This window comes from Cavia porcellus, unplaced genomic scaffold (assembly GCF_034190915.1).
Source record: "Cavia porcellus strain 051 isolate PalLab524CR breed Dunkin Hartley unplaced genomic scaffold, mCavPor4.1 scaffold_2, whole genome shotgun sequence".
Classification (NCBI taxonomy): domain Eukaryota; kingdom Metazoa; phylum Chordata; class Mammalia; order Rodentia; family Caviidae; genus Cavia; species Cavia porcellus.
Genome location: NW_026947485.1, coordinates 129,015,126 through 129,034,867, shown reverse-complemented (window position 1 = coordinate 129,034,867; position 19,742 = coordinate 129,015,126). Strand labels below are relative to the sequence as shown.

At 35.1% G+C, this 19,742-nt stretch overlaps 1 protein-coding gene across 10 annotated transcripts in view; it reads left to right on the top strand.

Annotated features, from left to right (window-relative positions):
* Arb2a (ARB2 cotranscriptional regulator A) overlaps positions 1-19,742 on the top strand; it is a 420,978-nt gene that overhangs the window by 281,821 nt on the left and 119,415 nt on the right. For 9 of the 10 annotated variants that reach the window (XM_063245345.1, XM_063245343.1, XM_063245337.1 and 6 more), the window contains 2 exons: positions 4,052-4,168; positions 12,008-12,092. In XM_063245345.1, the coding sequence (XP_063101415.1) occupies positions 4,052-4,168; positions 12,008-12,092 (202 nt within the window). Of the gene's footprint in view, positions 1-4,051; positions 4,169-4,270; positions 4,931-12,007; positions 12,093-19,742 lie in introns of those variants that run through there. The other variant, XM_063245344.1, reaches the window with a different exon arrangement.

Genomic DNA, 19,742 nt, shown 5'->3' with positions numbered 1-19,742 from the left:
ATTTCCTCTACAAGGTCAACCCCACCAAAAATGTTAATGTCCTCGCATAGGTTTTGAATCTGTGCAAACTCCTTGACATTTACTGGGTTGGTGAAACTTTTGTCAGACTAGTGACATGTAAAACAAAAGTTGGATTAAGTATGTTTAACCTAAGATAAAGGACGAATAGATAAATGGATAGAACGAACAAGAGGAATCCAAACTGCCAGGTTAGAGCAGCAGATATCTAATAATTCTGACATCATCAAAATAATTTATAGAAATAACTGAGCTTCTCAGACTATAGAGGTTATTTCTATCAGGACTATTGTAACTTTTATATTTTTTCATGATTTTTTTCTTTAGAATTTCAAGCTTGATTACTGATCCCAGATTTGCATCATTTTTTTAAAGTCCAAGTTAATGAAATACTTTTATGTATTAAGCAAATGTTTATGATAAGAATATTATATGTTACAGGAGGTAGAATCTGTGTGATATGGATGAAAGTGTGTCTTTCCACAGTCGCCTCACTTTGTATTCATGTGACCCCTTAAAGTTTCTTAACCTCAGACTCAGTTTCCTCAGATAGGAAAAATAATGAAGGTTTTTGCATACATTTCATTTTTATTTGGGGATAAAATGGTAATTAATTTGATTGTGCATTCAGATATAAATAGTATATATGCCCAAATGTTAATTGTAACTACCTTCATAGGCTGTTATACCATGGAATTTCATGGTCTTAATGCCTCAGATATCAATTTTTATAATTCTTATCAAACTCAATACTATATTAAATATATTATAAACACAAACAGAATATCATCCTTTCTTTTTGAAAGATTGGTTATAGATGTTAAATTGATCTTAAATTCAGTCATTCAAAGGGGTTACGTACTAGATGAACTTTGTATCTCACTCAAGAATACACAAAGAAATGTAGGACACAGGATCTATCAATTTGAGAGATAGGCCCTTTGAGAATCTCATGAATGCTAAGGTTCCAATCCCTAGAAAAGTACTTATTATGCACAAAATTTTGCAAGGAATTTCAAGCATTCACCTTCACAGATCCTGATTGAATACTACTGTCTCCATCTTAGATTAACATGTATAAGGATTTTGATATGCTTTTTTCCTTTGCAGATTTTTGGGTTTTCCAGAATCCTATGACTATTGTAGAATATAATGTCGAATTTCTTTTCCTGTCTTCTTGTACTTCCACTTCTTCTTTGCTTTAGCTATATTTCATCTAAAAGAGACTGCTTTTTTTTTTGTCTTTTTCGTTTTTTAAACCATCCCCATTCAGTCTACATCCACCATTGTCACTCTCCAGCATCTTTCATCAAGTTCTTAATCACACTGGATAGCAGTTAGAGAGGGAGGAAAGATCATGAACCAGGTGAAAAAAATGCAAGAATTAGTGGATTTAAGCAGAAACGGCACTGGAGTCAGTTCCAACACTAATAAATTAGGTTGTAGTAATGCTAAACAGAGGTTGATAATCTGAAAAATCAGACTAAGGTCTTTACCAAGTCACCATTTCACTAACCTTTAACAAATATTTTAAATTCTTTGGTACTCAGTTCATTTGAAAATAACCCTTCATTAAGGTGTTCAGAGATCTGGCCTGAATTTCACCTCTAATAGTAATATATGGAACTGATTTTTAACTGCAAAGTTGTGTAACAATGTATTAGGTTTTCATATTGCTGTATAGTGAGACTCAACATGATGGGAAGAAAAGTTGCCCAACATTCACTGAATGAAGTGTCATCCAGGTAGACTAACTAGAGTTAGGGGTGGGGGACCTTGTCATCATTGTTGTTGTTTGCTGTATGAGTGTAACAACTCTACATTTTTTCCAATTTGTAGAATTTTAATCCCCATATTTTCTTCTCTTGTTCTCCTCAACCTTTTTATCATTTCATTTCATTTTACCAGTGGCTCTCAAGGTTTACTTCTTCATCTTTGGTCTTAAATATATCTGCTTATGTTAACAACCACAATAAAACTTAGATTAAATATTTTAAACTGTGGACATTTCCTCCCTGGTTTACACTGAAAGAGTAAATAAGATCCAGAAGTACAATAGATGTAGTGAAAGGGAAAGAAACTGCTCAAAAGGAAAAACAACTGAATTAGGAGAGAGAAGAAAAGAAGGGAAAAAAAAAAAAAATATATATATATATATATATATATATATATATATAGACTTGCACAAGATAGCAAAGATAATCATACAACTAATTCTGTTAGTTCATGGAAAAAAAAATGGTGCTCACATTGTTTGATCAGTTTTGCATGCCCACATCTGGTAATTTGAGCAACTATTCTGAAGATAACAATATGCAATATAACAACCATTGTTAAATTCCTGTCATCTTGATTTGAAATCCTGTATCACTATTGTTTTTTGTTTTGTTTTGTTTTGCTTTTGCTTTTGTTGTTGGTGGTGGTGGTGGTTTGCTTTTTGATTTTTCTGAGGTTTTTTTTTTTCTCCTTAAAATAAATAAATAAAATGCAGACATTCTTGGAACATCAGAAAAGCAAGTTCTTATTTTGTAACTTCAGCAGAAATTGTTATAGATCTCTAAAAGTATTCGTATTTCAAAAATACAAGTAAAGATTTGTCATTTCTTCCTTAGATGAATTCACTATTTTAAAGTTATACTATTATCTAATATTGATTTAAATTTTTTATTCTAGTGTCAATAGTGATTGTGAGAAAATAATTTTTGAAATAAAATCCCCAAGGTTACACATTATTTAATAATTACTATGAAGTATTGAATGAGAATGTTATTTTATGCTTATCAAAAATAATACTGGTTTGGAAAAGTAAATGTTGTAACATTATGTTGATAATATTGATTTTAATATTTTGATATTATATAAACATGGGGCACAAAGATTTCATGTGCAGTAATGCAAATTAGATTCAGTAGCCATGAATTAGATTTCCATTAGGTAGTGTTCATTGAGAAGAGATGTACCTATGCAGGGTTTAAAGAAAATTCAAAAAAAGAAACATTATAATTGAAAATGCCAATGACCTTACGTGGCACCTGAAGCATCACTTGCAGTGCTCTTCATGTGAACTGTCATCACCATTCACAATTCTCCCCCTTTTTAAAAATACACTATTATATTGTTGATGGACAATTCATTACACACTAGTAGCAAATTATAGAGAAACTTCTCTTTTTCTTCAGTACAAGAATTTAAAGTGAGAAAGATTCAATGCAAAACAAGGTGCTATAATTTTTATTAAGCTTTCTTATATTTATTGTGCCATATTAGTCACAAGTAGTAGTAGATTAAAGCCTTTTTTGATTCTTCTAATATAGAAATTTTAGTTTTCATTCTTTTATCTGGCAGACCACTGATGAGTTCAAGCCAAGTGAGTTTTTTGTTTTTAAAGACCATTTAATTTTATAGACATAACATTCTATAGAAAGAATTTCAAATGCAATAGTTTGCTACCATAAAGAAGTATATCAGAACGCAAAGTAATATTGATAGACTTTGAAAGTAAAGAATCTTTATGGACATTTAAAACTCTGAGGAATTACAAGACCATGGTAAAGAGCAGGCTAGTTAAATTGAAGAAGTCAAAGAAAGGGATCTTTCTTCACAGATATGTCATCTCCTGACAATTAGTAGAAGATAGTCCTATGTAGCTGCAGTGAACCCCAGGTGCTACTTCCCTGAAGCACTGAAATGGGAAATGGTGGAAGAAACTTGTAAAAGAATACCTTGGGGATTCCCCTGTGATCCCTTAATCCTTGAATTGTCAAACCACATGGAAAATAATAGAGCTGCCTGGCTCTAAGACTTAAGTGGCATTATCTTTTAAAAGAAAATATTATGTCTTTTCATATCTTTTCAATAGAGGATGTATGCAAGTACAGAAAAGAGTAACTCTGAGCCAGAGATGCATATGGCCTTTTCATTTTTAATATAATATTATTATTATCATGACTAAGCAGGCTGCATCCAGCGGGGGGAAGAAACCATAGCCAATACTATATATATATATATATTTTTTTTTTTTTTAATTTAACAGATGATTCAACGGGAAGCAGATGTAAAAAGTAAAGTAACCGCTGTGGCATTGACAGACTCTGTTCACAACGTGTGGCATCAAGAAGCCGGCAAAACGATTCGGGAATGGATGAGAGAGGTGAGACTTGGTTTGTTCAGTGCTGAGCTGAATGTCTTTGAGCTTTTATATCTTGAGGACGACTAACTTTTATCACCTTCCTCCCCCATGCTCGTTTTCTAGAGGCAGAACATCAAGAATGAATAGGGAAAAAACTACAGAAGGTGAAAAGAATAATAGAAAACCTTCAGGAGAACAAATACTTTCTGAGAGCACTCTTCTTTCTGGCTTTCTATAGAATATTATCATACAATATATGTTTTGTGCAGTACATAGAATATGTTAGAAATTTGTCTAAAGATGGATATGGTGTTAGATGACTGTTACTGCTCAATATTTTATGTTTTCACCAGCTAGTTATCATTGATGCTGCTTAATTATAAGAAGGATCAGAGAATTAACCTTCAAGAACAGTTTTGGATGGAAGAATTAGGCCACATGGTGATGTTTCCAACAATCTATGTCACTGTTGTTATTCTGCATTAAAAAAAAAACATACTTTTTCACATAGATACCTAAAATGGTTTTACCCAAAATACATGAAGAACTCAAAACAATTCAATCACAAGAAAACAAGTAATCAAATTAAGAGTTGATATGTATTTTGCATATTCTTTATCTGATACGTGGGAAACAAGCAGGTGGCATAGATACACACTGAAATACTGTTCAACCTTACAAAAGAAAGAAGTCCGTCATTTATGATACATGAATTAATTGGGAGGATGTTATATGAAATGAAATAAATGGGAATAAAAAAATTAAAAAGTTTTAACAATAAAATGGTTTTATTCCTGTCCTTATAATGCTGTATATGTATTGGCATGCATTTTAAATCTCTTCTAACGCATATGTTCTCTCACAGTGTGGCTTCATCTCTGATTGCCTTTTCCAAAGAGCTAATTGTTTGCAAGATAGAATTCATGCACTCCTTGCCCATACCTTTTTATGCTACTTATTTGCCCAAACGAATGCATAGATACTTCCTAGCATTGTCTAAAAGGCAAAATTAGTACATGAGGCTTTAGTGACTTTTTTTTTCCTACACATAATCAATATGGAATTTGGTATTTGGCTCAAACAAGAAGCATCCATGTTCATTCTCACTGAATGGAAAATTCTTCATGAAAGTCTCATTTGATGTGACAAGAATAACAAAATGTATTTAGATTTACTTTCTGACTACAAGGACTGGTCAAAAAATATAATGCATGTTTAAATTTATAAGTTTTACTACAGTGAAAGATACATTTCCATTCTTCCTCCTCAAAATACTTCCCCTCACCTTAAACATACTTGTCACCTGATCTGGCACCATGTGACTTCAGGCTCTTTCCTGAAGACCTGGCCATGAAAAACATTTTGCATCAATTCAAGATATTAGCAGCCAGTATACACTGGGTCCTCAAGAGCTGACTTATCTAGCAATAGGACAGTGCAACTGGAGAACTGCAAGAGCTGCTTCTGGAAGCAGCAAGAGCCATGGGATCAGTGAGCTTAAAGAGATGGGACTATCTGGAGAGGATTAATGGCAAGGTGTCTTTTACTATAATACATTTTTAAAAAATGTTTAAATACCTTATTTTTTATCATACTGTATATATGTAAGGCTAGATTAAGTGCTCTTTTCAAAAAGCTCCGGTGAATTAGTCTGCAGTTTTTCTCTGACTTAGTAAAACAAGGAATAGTTGAATTCATTTTAGTTTAAGAAGACTGCCATTAGTTCTTTGCAAGCATTGCTCTTATAAAATGTATAAGCTTTTATAAGTGCCCTACTTCTTGGATAGTTCTTCAGTTCTTCCCATTATGCCTTAGGGAAGAAGTATGAAGAATTTGTGTTCTCACCTATCAAAATGGAAATTCAGCTCAGTCCTTTCCCTCACTGTAAAGTCTTAAGCAAGTTATTCAGTCTCTTTGAGATTTAGTTTTCTCTAAAAAATGTAGTACCTACCTGCCCAACACAAGTAGAAAATATCTTGTATAAGGAAGCAGCACTATTGTTGGCACTTTATTTTTTTATTTTTTATTTTTTTATTATTTGGTACTGGGGATCAAACTCATAATCTCATGATTACCAGGCAAGCACTTGAGCCACTGAACTAAATAAATCCCCAGCCCTCTGCTGTTAGCACTTTAAAACAGTGCAGCCAATTACAGATCTTACTGTTGTTACCTGTATGCCCAAATAATATAAAACACATGAACTATATTCTTTTGTTTTCTTGATTTGCATATTCAGATTATCTCACAAAAGGGAAACAGAGTAACGTGTTGGAAGATTTCATAACAAGCAATTAGGCAAATTGAATTTTGATTCAGTTTAATCACTCACTCGATAAATCAGTATGAGAGGACCTAATGTGAACTGGCTTCTAAGACTCGTAATTCTAGATCAACCAGTCCATCTTTTGGGCCAAGTTTCATAATTGTGAATGAGAGATAATAATTCCTATCTGTCTACTTTTGAACTGTTATGAGAAACAAAGGTGATGATCAAAAAGAAAACCCCCTGAAAAGTAAATGGTAGTGCCTAACGAAATGAGATATATTATTATAGAAAACACTATACAATCTTAGAGAGAAAAATTATTAGATCATCCTTGGTAGAGCTTTGAAATTATCCCTGCTGAGACCTCTTCTCCAATACAAGAACAAAAGTGAGGGAATAAACGTCTGTGACGTACTCCTAGTCTGACTCACCTCAGTAGGTGACCCCGAGCAGAGGAGATTTCCGTACTTTAGCGGGACAAAGATGCAGTGTTTGCCTACACTGTAGGTGAAACTCTAGTCTCTTTTCTTTCTTTTTTCTTGGTCCCTTTCCACTCTGTAAGACTCTTCAGACTTTTGAAGAATTAGCAAACCTGGACCCCAGTCAGTGGAATGGGCTGATGCCTTGGGAGTGGAGGTGTTGAGAGTAGAGTACTGCTTGGGAGCCCCTGACCCCTGCCTCAACTCTGGCCTCATTTGGAATCAGAGGCGAACTGATTTTGTGCAGCTACCCACCCCCTAGATAAGTACTATTGTGAGCCTGGAATATTGTCTATACAAATACTATACAGAAGCTGTTAATATATGGAGGCATTGGGGCCTTGGTGCTTTTATCTTCCTGATGATTGGCTTTATTATTTCACCAAACACTGCTGTAAATTTTGGGAGTGCTACAGTGGCAAGAATTGTTTAATTATTTAATACTATGCTAAAAAGAAATAAAATGGTTTTTGGCCAGGTATGGCAGCACATATGTGTAATCCTCGCACTTAAGACGCTGAGGCAAGAGGATCACTGCGAGTTTGAGGCCAGCCTGGGCTACAGAGTGAGCTCAAGGACAGCCTGAACTACACAGCAAGACCTGGTTTTAAAAAAAAAAATAAGTTTTGTTTTGCATGCATGTTCAATGTGATAGTTATTTCATGTTACTCCTTTACTATAAAAAGAAACTTTGTTTTAAACTTATCAATTTAGCAGACATTACAAAGGTTAAGAAATATATCCTTATGTCATTTCTACATAGCAGTTCCTTTTAAAAGAAGATCAAAGAAGGTCTGCTTTGATAATTACTCTGAGTGAAACTCCCAGCAACAGTATAGAAGCTACCCTAGGCTCTTGAAGAGTGGTAAAAAGTGACCAAAGACAGCTCCTAAGTGAAATGTCTCACATCGCTCCAAAGATCTCAGGGCTCATGGGTAAACGTGGTTTGCTGCCCTCCCCGTAGCTTCTGAACACCTCCAGCCATACCGGACCTGCAGTCTGCATAGCAGTCTTGAAGCCTTGCTGGGCCCCTGAGCTCTTGAGTGTAGGCCCAGCCTGGGGAGTCACAGGTCAGCTTCTCTGAGGACACAGAATCTTTCATATTAAACTATAACCTGTAGGCAGTGGCTGTTTGCAACTCAGAAAACTCCAAGAGAAAATGAATAAAAACCGAGACTTCTTCATGACTAAAGATGATGAGCATGTTTTTCATGTGCTTACTGGCCATTTGCACTTCTTTTGAGAAGTAACTATTAATACAAAAAACTAAATGCTCATGAAGTCAGGGACAAGGAAACATCTGTACTGTTGGTGGGAATATAAACTGGTACAACCACTATGAAAATCAGTATGGAGAGTTCTCAAAAACCTAAAACCAGAAATTTCATTCTATCAGTTATAGCTTTCCTGGTTATATTACTGAATGCGTGAAAGACATAATACTGTAGTGACACATACATACCCATGTGTTTAGCAGCATAATCGATAACAGCAAAGCTATGGAAACACCATAGGTACCCATCAACAGACTGATGGCTAAAAAAATGTGGTCTATGTGGTGTACACCATAAAATATTATCCAGATATAAAGACTAAAATCCTGCCATTTGCAAGAAAAATGGATGAATCTTAAGACTCTAATATTAAGTGAAAGTAGACACAGAAAATTTAATAATGTGTAGTTTCTATCATATGAGAGACCCAAAATATAAATAAAAATCAGTCAAAGAGAGATGCTAGGAAACAGAAAGGCAGACTGTTTAAAGACGAGGAAGAGGATCAGGGTTAGGGAGGAAGAAAAGGGATCAAAAATAATAAAGATATGATATATACACATACCAGTTACACAAAGCAAATATAACTACTGTGTATTGTGAACCATTTTAAAAAGTCTAGATTCAGCCAGCACAGCAAACATCTCCAAATACCGTACACAGGAAGAGCTGCTGTTTACTTTTCTCTTTAAATATAATACACTAAATTCTAACAACTTTATTTCCTGTCTACTTTAAACTGTTATCATCCCCAGATTCAAGTCAAAGGTCCATGGCCCAGAGGCATTTCCAAAACTTTCAGATTTCACAGAGGGAAGATTTAGAACCACAAACACCCAAAGGGTCATAATTTTACAGCAAGAAGCGTTTAAATTGAAATCGCTTAACTCTAAGAAACACACACTGCATTTCCTGCTTTCCTCTTTCTTTTTTACTCCCAGGGAAACCATAGTTACATGAGCCATCCCACCTGCTGGCTCAGGGCAGGGTCTCCTTCTTCGTGCTTGTTTGTGTGATGGGGCGCCCCATAGCACTGTTGGTACCCGGAGTCCTTGCTGCCTACTGACTGACTGTAAGATCTCAGCAGCTGCCAGCACACACCAGCATATCTTGAAGTTAGCAAGAACTTTCTTAGTGGGCTTCCCATGTTGCCACCAGAGACTCGTCAATAGGCTTCATCTCAGCTAAAGAACTAGGTGGGGAGAGGCAAATGTGAGTGTTAACAAGAGAGATAGATAAACAGTAGCAAAACAAATAAGAAGTTTGGTTTTTACACTACAGAAACACATCTCAGAACTGGGAATCACATGTGTTAAAATGGAATTTCAAATGAATTAAATTCATAGGTCATGGCTAAATGTCTTTTTACATATATTTGTAAATGTTTATATTTTTATTTTGTTACATGCTATCATAAGGCAAATATTTTTATCTGGTTTTGCCCTGTTTTCATCTGCTTTTCTCACTGGGGTAAAAATATCAATTGTGTACACATACACATATACTTGTCACACTAATAGCTTCAAACCTTCACAATCCTACACAGATTACACAGTCATTCCACAGAACTTTTGGGTATATTCACTTTAACTATAGGATGCTTAGCTCCTATCTGATTTTTATGAGCTTAATATGTGCCTAGATAAAAACTGAAATTTTGCTTTCAGTGTTTGAATTAAAGTAAACCTATAAAAAATAGACAAAAGTTCATTATTCTAGCTTTTAAAAACTCAGCAAGTTAGGAAAATAGTTAATATCCCCATATTATAACATGCCATCACTTTTATTAATACTAGAAAATCCTAGGAGCTGGGGATTTAGCTCAGCGGCATAAGCGCCTGCCTTGCAAGCAGGCAGTCATGAGTTCGATCCCTGGTACCGATAAAAAATGAAAAAGACCCCCCCAAAAAAATACTAGAAAATCCTGAAGGATACAGTTTTACATTTGGAAGTGTAGGTAACAGTATTGAGACTGACATTTCATCTGGGTCATAGCCAATTTTCATCAGATTTAGTGGTACTAGGGAGGATGAATAATAATTAAAATATATGCCTAATCGCTGCCTGTCTGTTGGTAGTGCTAATTGCTGTCATTGAAAAGACTGAATTGTTTAAGAAAGAGGGAGAGAAAGAAAAAGTCATTCTTCATTGAAGCTATCTTCCTGTATCATTGCGGGCCTATTTTTAGTACCTATAGAAGTCATGATTTTGAATTTATTAGAGGCTGTGATGAATGATAAAACATCATCCATTTACATATCTTGACACTGCTTTGGAGAACACTTATTTCTTACAAGCAAGTGTCACATTGTATATAAAAGCTGGCTAATTGTGTACTAATCTTCTGCATTATCTAGAATTCTCTGATGTAGTGTTCTATCAGTGGTAATATTAATTTTACTTATTTCAAATGTATGAAATATCTTCTAAAGCCCTATTTCTTTTATAATTTCTACTTTCTTACATTGTGTAATTTTGCATTCATCTGCTAATTAAGATTAGGAGTGCACGTTATAGAATATCCATTTAAAACTGTCAAGCTTTTGTAATACATGAGAAATAATATTTTATCCATTTTAATGTAAAAAGAGAGAAAGCATTTAAAAATATGACTAAATGTTGTGTTTGTTTTCATGTTTTTTTTTTCTATACAGTTCAATAGTTTCATTGATCCAGTGTTTCTTACAAAAATCTGCCATGCTTTGTGAACTTCACTTTCTAATCTCATACAGCAACCCTTCCTTTATATTATTCCTGCTCTCTCTGGTCCCAGAACAGTAGGGTTGCCTTGACAAATCTATTCAATAGCCATTCCTCGGCCTTTATTGGTGGGGACTGGGGCCTTTGAAATTCTCTTCTCACTGCAACACAGCTGACATCTTCTTCCAGACAGAATGAATTAAGGAAATACAATAAGACACTTGATCTACCAGTCAAGGATCTTTCCACAGTGAGGACAGATTCCATGGTGCACAACCAGGGCAGCAAGCATCTAAAAATACACAATACATCCTTGTTTATTAGAATATCAATCACTAATTTTTCCAACGTGATTGATGGGGTGGTTTATTTTAAAATAAAATCTGTCTGGAAATTCATTGTGTATATGTGCATGTATGTGCATGTGCTTATAGTTTTTAAAAATTATAGGAGATTAATCATATCTTCTAGAGTTCAAATTCAGACTTTAAATGTATAAAAGAAAGATAGTATAGTTTTCTTTCATTTTTCTATATTAAACAGTGACCTTTAATGTTGAAAGCTTTGTGTCCTTGGACACAAAACAACAATTCATGAGGCTCTGTTTCTAATTTATATAACTATTTTGGTACAACTTTCCTTGAAACACATCAAATTAAAAATTTTAAAAATAACGTATAAAATAAGATTATACTTATATGGGGCAGATTTTTGAGGAATAAATGCCAAGAACATACAAAGAATATAGTTTACACATTAATTATTCTATTACTTGTTCAAATCAATGTTTATTTCACTCTCAGAGTTTAGAATGGTAAAGTTTTAAATTTCCCATGATTATAATATGTTTGTTTATTTCTTAACCATCTAATCTTTTCTTAGAAATATTGCAACATGGCTCACAGGTTACTTGTCTTCTTAATATGAGTGCAGATAAATTGCTGAATTGTAAAAGATAAAATTTTTTCCACAGACATGTTAGTCATGAGCAATTACTATTTACCTAAGAAAAAATTAAGTATAAGAAAATAAAACCACTTTCAGTGATTGATTTTATAGGGTACATTTAGCTTTTCACCTAAATATTTGGTCTCAGTTTAAATTGTGTTTCAACAATATTGTCTCTGTTGCATTGCAGAACTGTTGTAATTGGGTCTCTAGCTCAGAACCATTAGACACATCAGTGGAATCCATGCTGCCTGACTGTCCCAGAGTCTCAGCAGGTATGTGTTTGATGAAAGATGTGTATTTTAAAGTAAAAAATATGTCAATTAAATGTAGAATTCAAGGACTTGGGTGTACTTCAGTGATAGAGTGATTATTTATCACACATAAGACTCTAGGTTCCATACACAGCACACACACACACACACACACCAAAAAAGTCAGGCATAATGAAATGTAGAATCCTATTTTGTAAATTAAGTATTTGTTCTACCTTGAATTATTGAATGAATTATTGGTAATGCGGGACATGTGTCTAATCCACCAAAATTTGTTAAGTATCTTAAAATGCTTACCAACAAATTCAGATAAATAAAGAGACAAAATAATTAAAGAGTAACGTAGAAGGTTGCTGTTGAAGCTTTGAGAGATAAGACATGCCAATGCCAAAGACCAGGCCTCGGTAGCCATAACGGTCTTCCACTAGACATTTGTCTCTGCTTGAATACCAACCCCATGATACATCAGGGAGTCAAAGCTATTGTGTGGCATACAGTCTTTAGGAAAGAAGTTACTCATGCTAAGATTTTAGTTGGACCATGTGCATTAGATACGATTGTAGGAAGGCATGCAAGGTGGCAGCCTACACAAAAGAACAGTGCAAAGAATGAGGGCTGGAATGGTTTTGAAAATGTTCACAGAGAATAAAAGCAGGACTAGCCTGCCTACTGAATAGAAGGAAATGCAGAGCTGGGCCCCTCAGGAAGCAGCTGGCTTCTGGAGACTGTAAGGATGGCATCAATTTCCATCCCACAGGCCTCACACTTAAGTCTCTAGGTGAGAAGAGGGAATGGCAATGTCAGTGGTGTTGCTTTCTTATTTGGCTTTCACAGTTTCCTGACTGCTAAACACAAGCCCATATAACAAGCAGAGGTAATAGCTAATCATGGAGTACTTAGAGTTGCAGACATTATTTTTAAATATTCAAACAAAAAAACATTAAGGACAGCTCAATTCTAAGTAATGGCCTGTTATTATTACTAACCATTGCTCTCTTTAATACTTCAATGGAGCCTCAAGATCATTATAACTAAGTGTTATAGGTCTATCAGTCAGGAATCAATCAGAAACAGAAACACTAGTATATGTACAGTATATGCTACAACATATGCACACATGTTTATGTTTGTTTTATGTAACCTATTTTTGTTATTCATGATAGTTATATTCAATAAAGTTACTGAGAGCACTAAATTAGCAAGTACTTATTACTCCTAGGAAAGACACAGGGCAATAAAATTCCTGTAAGTTTCTGGTCACATCTTTGTCAATCAATATGACCTCATTTTATGTGTGTTTCTGATTAAAGATACCTTATGTAATATACATTATTGCTTCCTTAACATTGAATTCATAAGCAACAGTTTTGTAATTCATGCCTAAACTAAGCTTAGTCACAGCCTTGTTGTACTTATGCACACTAGACATTACCTCCTCACTATATTTGAGAACCATTTAAAACAGTGAAATAAGTTGGTCATGGTCAAGCCTGTAATCTTAACACCTGAGAGGCTGAGGCAAGAGGATCACTGAGTTTGAGGACATTGTGGACTACATCATGAGTTCAGGGCTATCCTAAACTATATTCCAAGAAACTGTCTCAATAGATAAAGAATAAATACAAAAAAATAATGAAATCAACAAAAGCACAAAAATACAAGAAGTATGGCCCTAAGGATTCTGTGAAAAAGATGTTTATGATATGAAATCCAAAGCCAGAAGACAAAGCATGGCCTTACTGAAACTTTGGTAGGAATAGGAACTGAAGTCTTTCTCTATTCTACATTTACTCTAAATGATTGAAAAGTTTCCATGAGGTCACAAATAAATTTTAGAGAGTAAATAAATTCACATATATAGACTCTACAAATAATGAAGGCAGACTTCATCATACCAATGTAGAGGAAAAGATTTGTTATTGATTCCTGGCCAGAGCTGGTCAAACAGTCCTGGTAAAGATGTTGACTTTGCATTTCATGCTGGAGCTTCGGGTCCCAGATCAGACAGTTAGTTTAGTAGGGAAATTCAGATGTAAAATGGCAGAGAGGAAGAAAGAACTGGATCCCAGGAGCAAAAACTGAAATCCATGAAAATGAAAATGGATGTAAGCCTATGTCAGTTCTTACTGCCTTTGTCATTGGTAATATCAGTATCTTATGGAATTCTGTGCCATTTGTTATGAGCTAAACACACACATACCTCCTCGAGGAGTGAGACCCTGTTGGAGAATCCAGGAAATGAGGAGCAGTTGAGTGGCCATTACCTCCAACCACAGAATGAACCAAGAGATAAATGACAGTGTGTGTATGTGTGTGTATACGTGCATACACACACGCACACACACACAAACACTAGAAATAATTACTACTTCACTTTAAGGAAATTTTCCACCAAAACACTATAACTTTCTCTTGTGTACATTCCAACCAAAAACATTCAGGAAAAAGAATTCCAGAAAACATACTTTAGCCTAGCCAGATTTACTGATTTAAAATCTATCATAGTCCACCCCTTGCCAGTTTGGCACTGATATTTATCTCAAAATATATTTAACTTCCAATTAAGATATTAATAAAGTCACACTTCCATCTAACATGATAGAGTTACCATGGACCACTGCAAACATACCAACCCTTTTCCCCAGAAGACGGTAAGAGCCCCTTTATTGTTCCTGTTTGATTGCATTCTCTTCATTTTGTATCCTGTAATTTAAATACTGAAAGACAGAGTTGCGGAGGACACATGACATTGGGTGATAAAGGAATAAGACGAGACAAAATGAAAGTAGTATAGAAATATATATTTACATTTAAAAAAAGAAATACAATGACATTGCTCACTTTTGCAACTGACTGTATGGTTTTAGCTGATGTTATGACTCCTTTCTTCCACTAATCAGTTAATATTCCCTTTGCTGTCAGCAGGCAGCTTAGCCTGGGGAAATGATCCAAACCTTCATTCATGAAGGATCTGGGCCATTAGAAGTCCTGCCTGAATTAGGTTGTTGTATTATCCCATTGACAGTAATTACAGGAAATACAAACAGACATCCTATATCATTCCCAGCACTGCAGGCATACTCTTCCTTATCCCCCCACCCCACCCCACATTGTGAGTAGCAACTCCATGTTCCTTTAGAAACTCAGTATCCATCACACAGACAGTATAGTAACACCCTGTATTTCCTGTTGAATTGGTGGCATATGGATCCCAAAATGGCAAGATGGTAGTCTCACTTTCCATTTCTATGAAGTCATTATTGTGTCACTGGATGGAAATATTTCTCCCTGTAGAACAAGAGCTTCAGATCTGCAGAGTCTGGTCAGTGGGAAGCAATAGTTTTGCTAGTGGGCCACTAAGGCTAATACGAAAAGAATCACTTCTGTACCTTTATTTCCAGCTCAGGGATAAGTAGCACTTTATAATAAATGCAGATTTAGAGCAAATTTCATATCCCACAAGACCTTGTCCTAGCTCCACAAGGTATTTTCACCTTGTAGTCATTATAACAGAAACTTAAAAAGGTCATTCTATTATTTTGCCAAGCCTGCTACTTGGGGGTAACGGGGAACATGGGAAGAGCAGTGAGTGTTGGCGCACCTCAGGCTCTATGGTGCTCTCACCTGCCCACTCCCATGGAAACCAGCTACCAGGTTATAAGCTATTCTGTGGAGGTGTCGTATGACAGGGAACTGGAGTCTGTGGCTTAGTGCCAGTGAGGACCTACAGGCTGCCAGTAGCCACGTGAGTGACCTTGCAAGAGGAGTCTCCTGAGTTGAGCATGCCATGACTGCATCCCTGGCCAACACCGTGATTGCAGCCTGTTGAGAGACACTGAGCCAGGGTCACCCAGCTAAGCTGTATCCTGATTCTGATCCTCAAAGACTGTGAGATGATAAATGTGTATTGGTTTAGCTGCCAGGTTTGCAAAGGTTTGTTCCACAGCAGTAGGTAATTAACACTACAGGGTTCAGCTCCTGCTTTGGTGGTCATTGTAACCTAAGAAGATACAACCTTAACCCTTCTTTTCAAATGTAGGCTCTGTGACTCATTTATTAGATTAGGGTTTCAGTGCAACTCTTTCCAAATAGTCATAAAAAAATTCAGTGAAAAAATTTATTTCTACCCTTGCTTTATTACTGCCACACTAGAGTTTCCTGTGCAGTTTATCAGAAGAAAGGATAAGGATTTTCTACTTTATCTTTTCACTGGATCTTGTACTGAGTCATGTTAACTATTTAGCTCTTCCCTGACCAAATGTTTTCTTAGGACAGAATTTGCTTCTCTGGAACTTCTTTTTCCTGTTGTGCTTTTTTCTAATACATCTGACCTAAATGAGAAAGTGATTCTATATGCACTCCCAGCACATACCCATTTGATCTTCATTTATTTATTACACATTTACTACGTTCCATACACATTCTTAGTGCGGAGGATATAAGAATGAATAGTTGCTCATTGTGAGTGTCTTTTCCCTCCAGAAATTAAAAAATATTCCTTCCTGACCCTTCTGTTAGAGGGTAAGGTTTTCTTTTTGAAGTTGCTATCAACATTCAGTTACATCAAATGAGAAGAGTTTAACACTGCACTCACACCACTATCCGCATCTACTCATGAAAACGGAACTTTTTCAACTAAAATAAAAGCTTTCCCTTAACCCTTAAAAGCAGTTGAGCAAGGGGTATTTCGTAAATGCAAAAAGGAAAGAACGAAAGCCAGAGACAATAGACTCAGCAAGCTATGATGAAAAACAGATAGGTGAGTTTCGTGCATGTGTTGTGTGGTGATAATGAGAACACAGAGGGTATATACAAACATACCCGGAAGGAGCCACACGCCTGATGATAAGCAGATTGGATGAGGAAAGGAAGAAGGCATCAGTAAACTCCAACGTAAGTAACAGGGACAGTGAAAATAACGCTACCAGGGGTAAGAGAGTTGGAGGTAAAATCAATAGAGGGGCACGAGATGGTGAAATTGTTTTATGACCTATTTGATTAAGGGAATGGCAGTTGAGGGGATGCCAGGAAGTTCAACTGGAAATGGCCAAGAGATTTTGAATTGAAACACCCAAATTTCTCCAGTCAATAATCTTATTATCTGTAATTTAAAATCTTAATTTTGTTTGAAGATTCAACATGTATACTTATCGCAAAAGAGTAATAACTACACTGTACATTGTTTAATGAAGTCTTCTTTTTCAAGACTTGTTAAATTATAAGGTTTTTTTCCCCCTAAATTATAAAATACTTTTATCTTTTGACTGAAACTCAAATGAGAGCAGTGAGGTTGCCCATGAAAACACATACTCATTTAATACTTTATCTTCAATAATAATTAGATTCATTTCCCTTTTCAAGAAAAATAAGTGTGTTCCTCATGACAGATTCTTTTTATGAATGGCATATGTGTATGTATCTACATAGTAGATATAATAAATTGTACATACAATATCACCCATAATTGTTTTAGTACAGTTGTATTTTTGTTTTTCTTTCTGAAAGCACCTGTAACAGTAGACAAGTGTGCACTTCATAGTTGGCAGTGTTGGACCTTATACTAAGCATGAAGTTGAATTTTATTTTAATATATAATGTATAGTGAGTATTTAAGAAGTCTTGAATATGTGACAAGTGACTAATTCCCCCAACTTTTATTTATAATATTTTCTACTAGTAAAATTGGCCGATTAAGGATACCATTTTTCAAAGACTAGTTTAATAGGATCTTTGTTTAGTTTATAGCACATATTCTGTTTGTTCGTTATAAATTAACAAAAGCAAATATCTGCCTTACATCTTTTGTAGAAATGTTATTTAGACAGTTTCTGTAGTTTCTGGAGATATACTTTGAGTTCTCCAGAAGAAAGATACTGTAAAAATGTAATGCACTGTTTTATATTCTCATTAGACATTTTAGAATTTAAAATTTTTAAAAATATTATTAGTATGTTAATCTTCTAGAAGTCAAAAGACATTTGTGGAATTACTCTGTCTTCCATTTTACTACCTCTAGTTGTGTTTATAAATAACAGATAAGTTATTTATTCATGTTTTCTTATGTGTGAGAAACACCAGGTACTACCCAAAACTAGAGCTTTAGGAAGACAGAGAATATAGTGAAGGAATCATAAGTGAAAAAAATAGTTAACTTAAAAACCTGTAGACTTTGAAGCTGAAAGAGACACTGGGGTAGCAATACAGATTAAATTAGAAAAAGTCGTAACAATCTTTGTTAAGTTCCTACCACCTTGCTTTGAAAGCCTATATTGCTATTGTTTTGGGGATTTGTTATTGTTATCTCTTTTGTTTCTTGTTTTTCTTGTATTGTTTTGGTTTTTTCCCACTTTAAAATTAAAAAAAAAAAGAAAAGAAATTAGAAAAGATCTTGTGTGCCAAAAGATCTTAGATGATAGTTGGCTGTGTGTGAGAGGGTACTAATGCTTAAGAAGAGGCAAAGTTACAGTTATTGTTGTCTTCTGACTGCTTACAAGTCTGGAAACAGCTTCCTTTCTTGGTGCATAACTGACAGGATGCTCTTTGCTAGACTGGTTCTACCTGGGGTGACGTTCTGGGTCATTGCTGCTGCACCCCCTCCACGTGCTCCCTAAGTGCCCTTCTGGGCATGCTTATGCCAACCTTATGCAGTCTTTCAGAGAATGTACTAGTGCTGGACATTGCACCACGTACCAGGGACAACACAGTGGATTTCAGCAGAATAAAGTCATGTAGGAAAGTGTGACATTTGTACAGTACCCAGTTCACAAATTCATTTATAGTTCAGAAGTAAGTAGACAGGGTCCTGAAACCCTGAGTATCTCCTACCTGGCCTGAAGGATGAGGGTCTTGACATACCTGTCACCATACTGTAACAGGCACAGAGGATGGAAAACTGTACCTTATAGCACTTCTTTTTACCTACTGTTGAAAACCTGAACCTACTGGCAGCCCATGTTTTCTCATCAGAACATGAAGTGGAATATTAGCAATTAGTGGGTAAATTTCAATAATAGATAAACTCCTAGTGTAACCCCAATTTTTCCTTGTTTAAATAGTCCAGACTGACTGTTCGCAGTGACTGAACTTACTGAATATTTGCTAAGTATTCACTTTGCTCAATTGGTAAAAAATACTTTTGAGGAGATGACATGATGGAGTTATATCTTTTCTTTGTTAGTGAATAACCACTTCCTTCTAAAGATGGTAATGAAAACTCAATAACAGTAATTGCCTATAGAATACGGTGTCATTCAGAATATGTAGACAAGTTGAGTTGTCTTATAAGTTTTTAGACACAGCTCAAATTAATTAGACAATTGAAAATCTATACTTTGCCTTGTAAACAGATCTTAAAATTCAAAGCGAATTAGCATATATGATATTATACCACTTCTGACTACATGTACAGCTCAAGAATTGTAGCATTCCTCTTTCCATTCAAAAGATACAGTCTAATGTGTTAAGTGATGTTTTCATAATTAAATAGTACTTTTCAGACAATTTTTGTTCCTTTCAATAGAATTGGCCTTGTAGCTTTTATTTATCAGTTATTTTCCAATTCATTGTTCCATGTTACCTTATAATTATTAGTTAATGTAAAGGATGAGTATTCTAAAAGTTGACCATCTGGAATTGTCAGTGAATCATTCA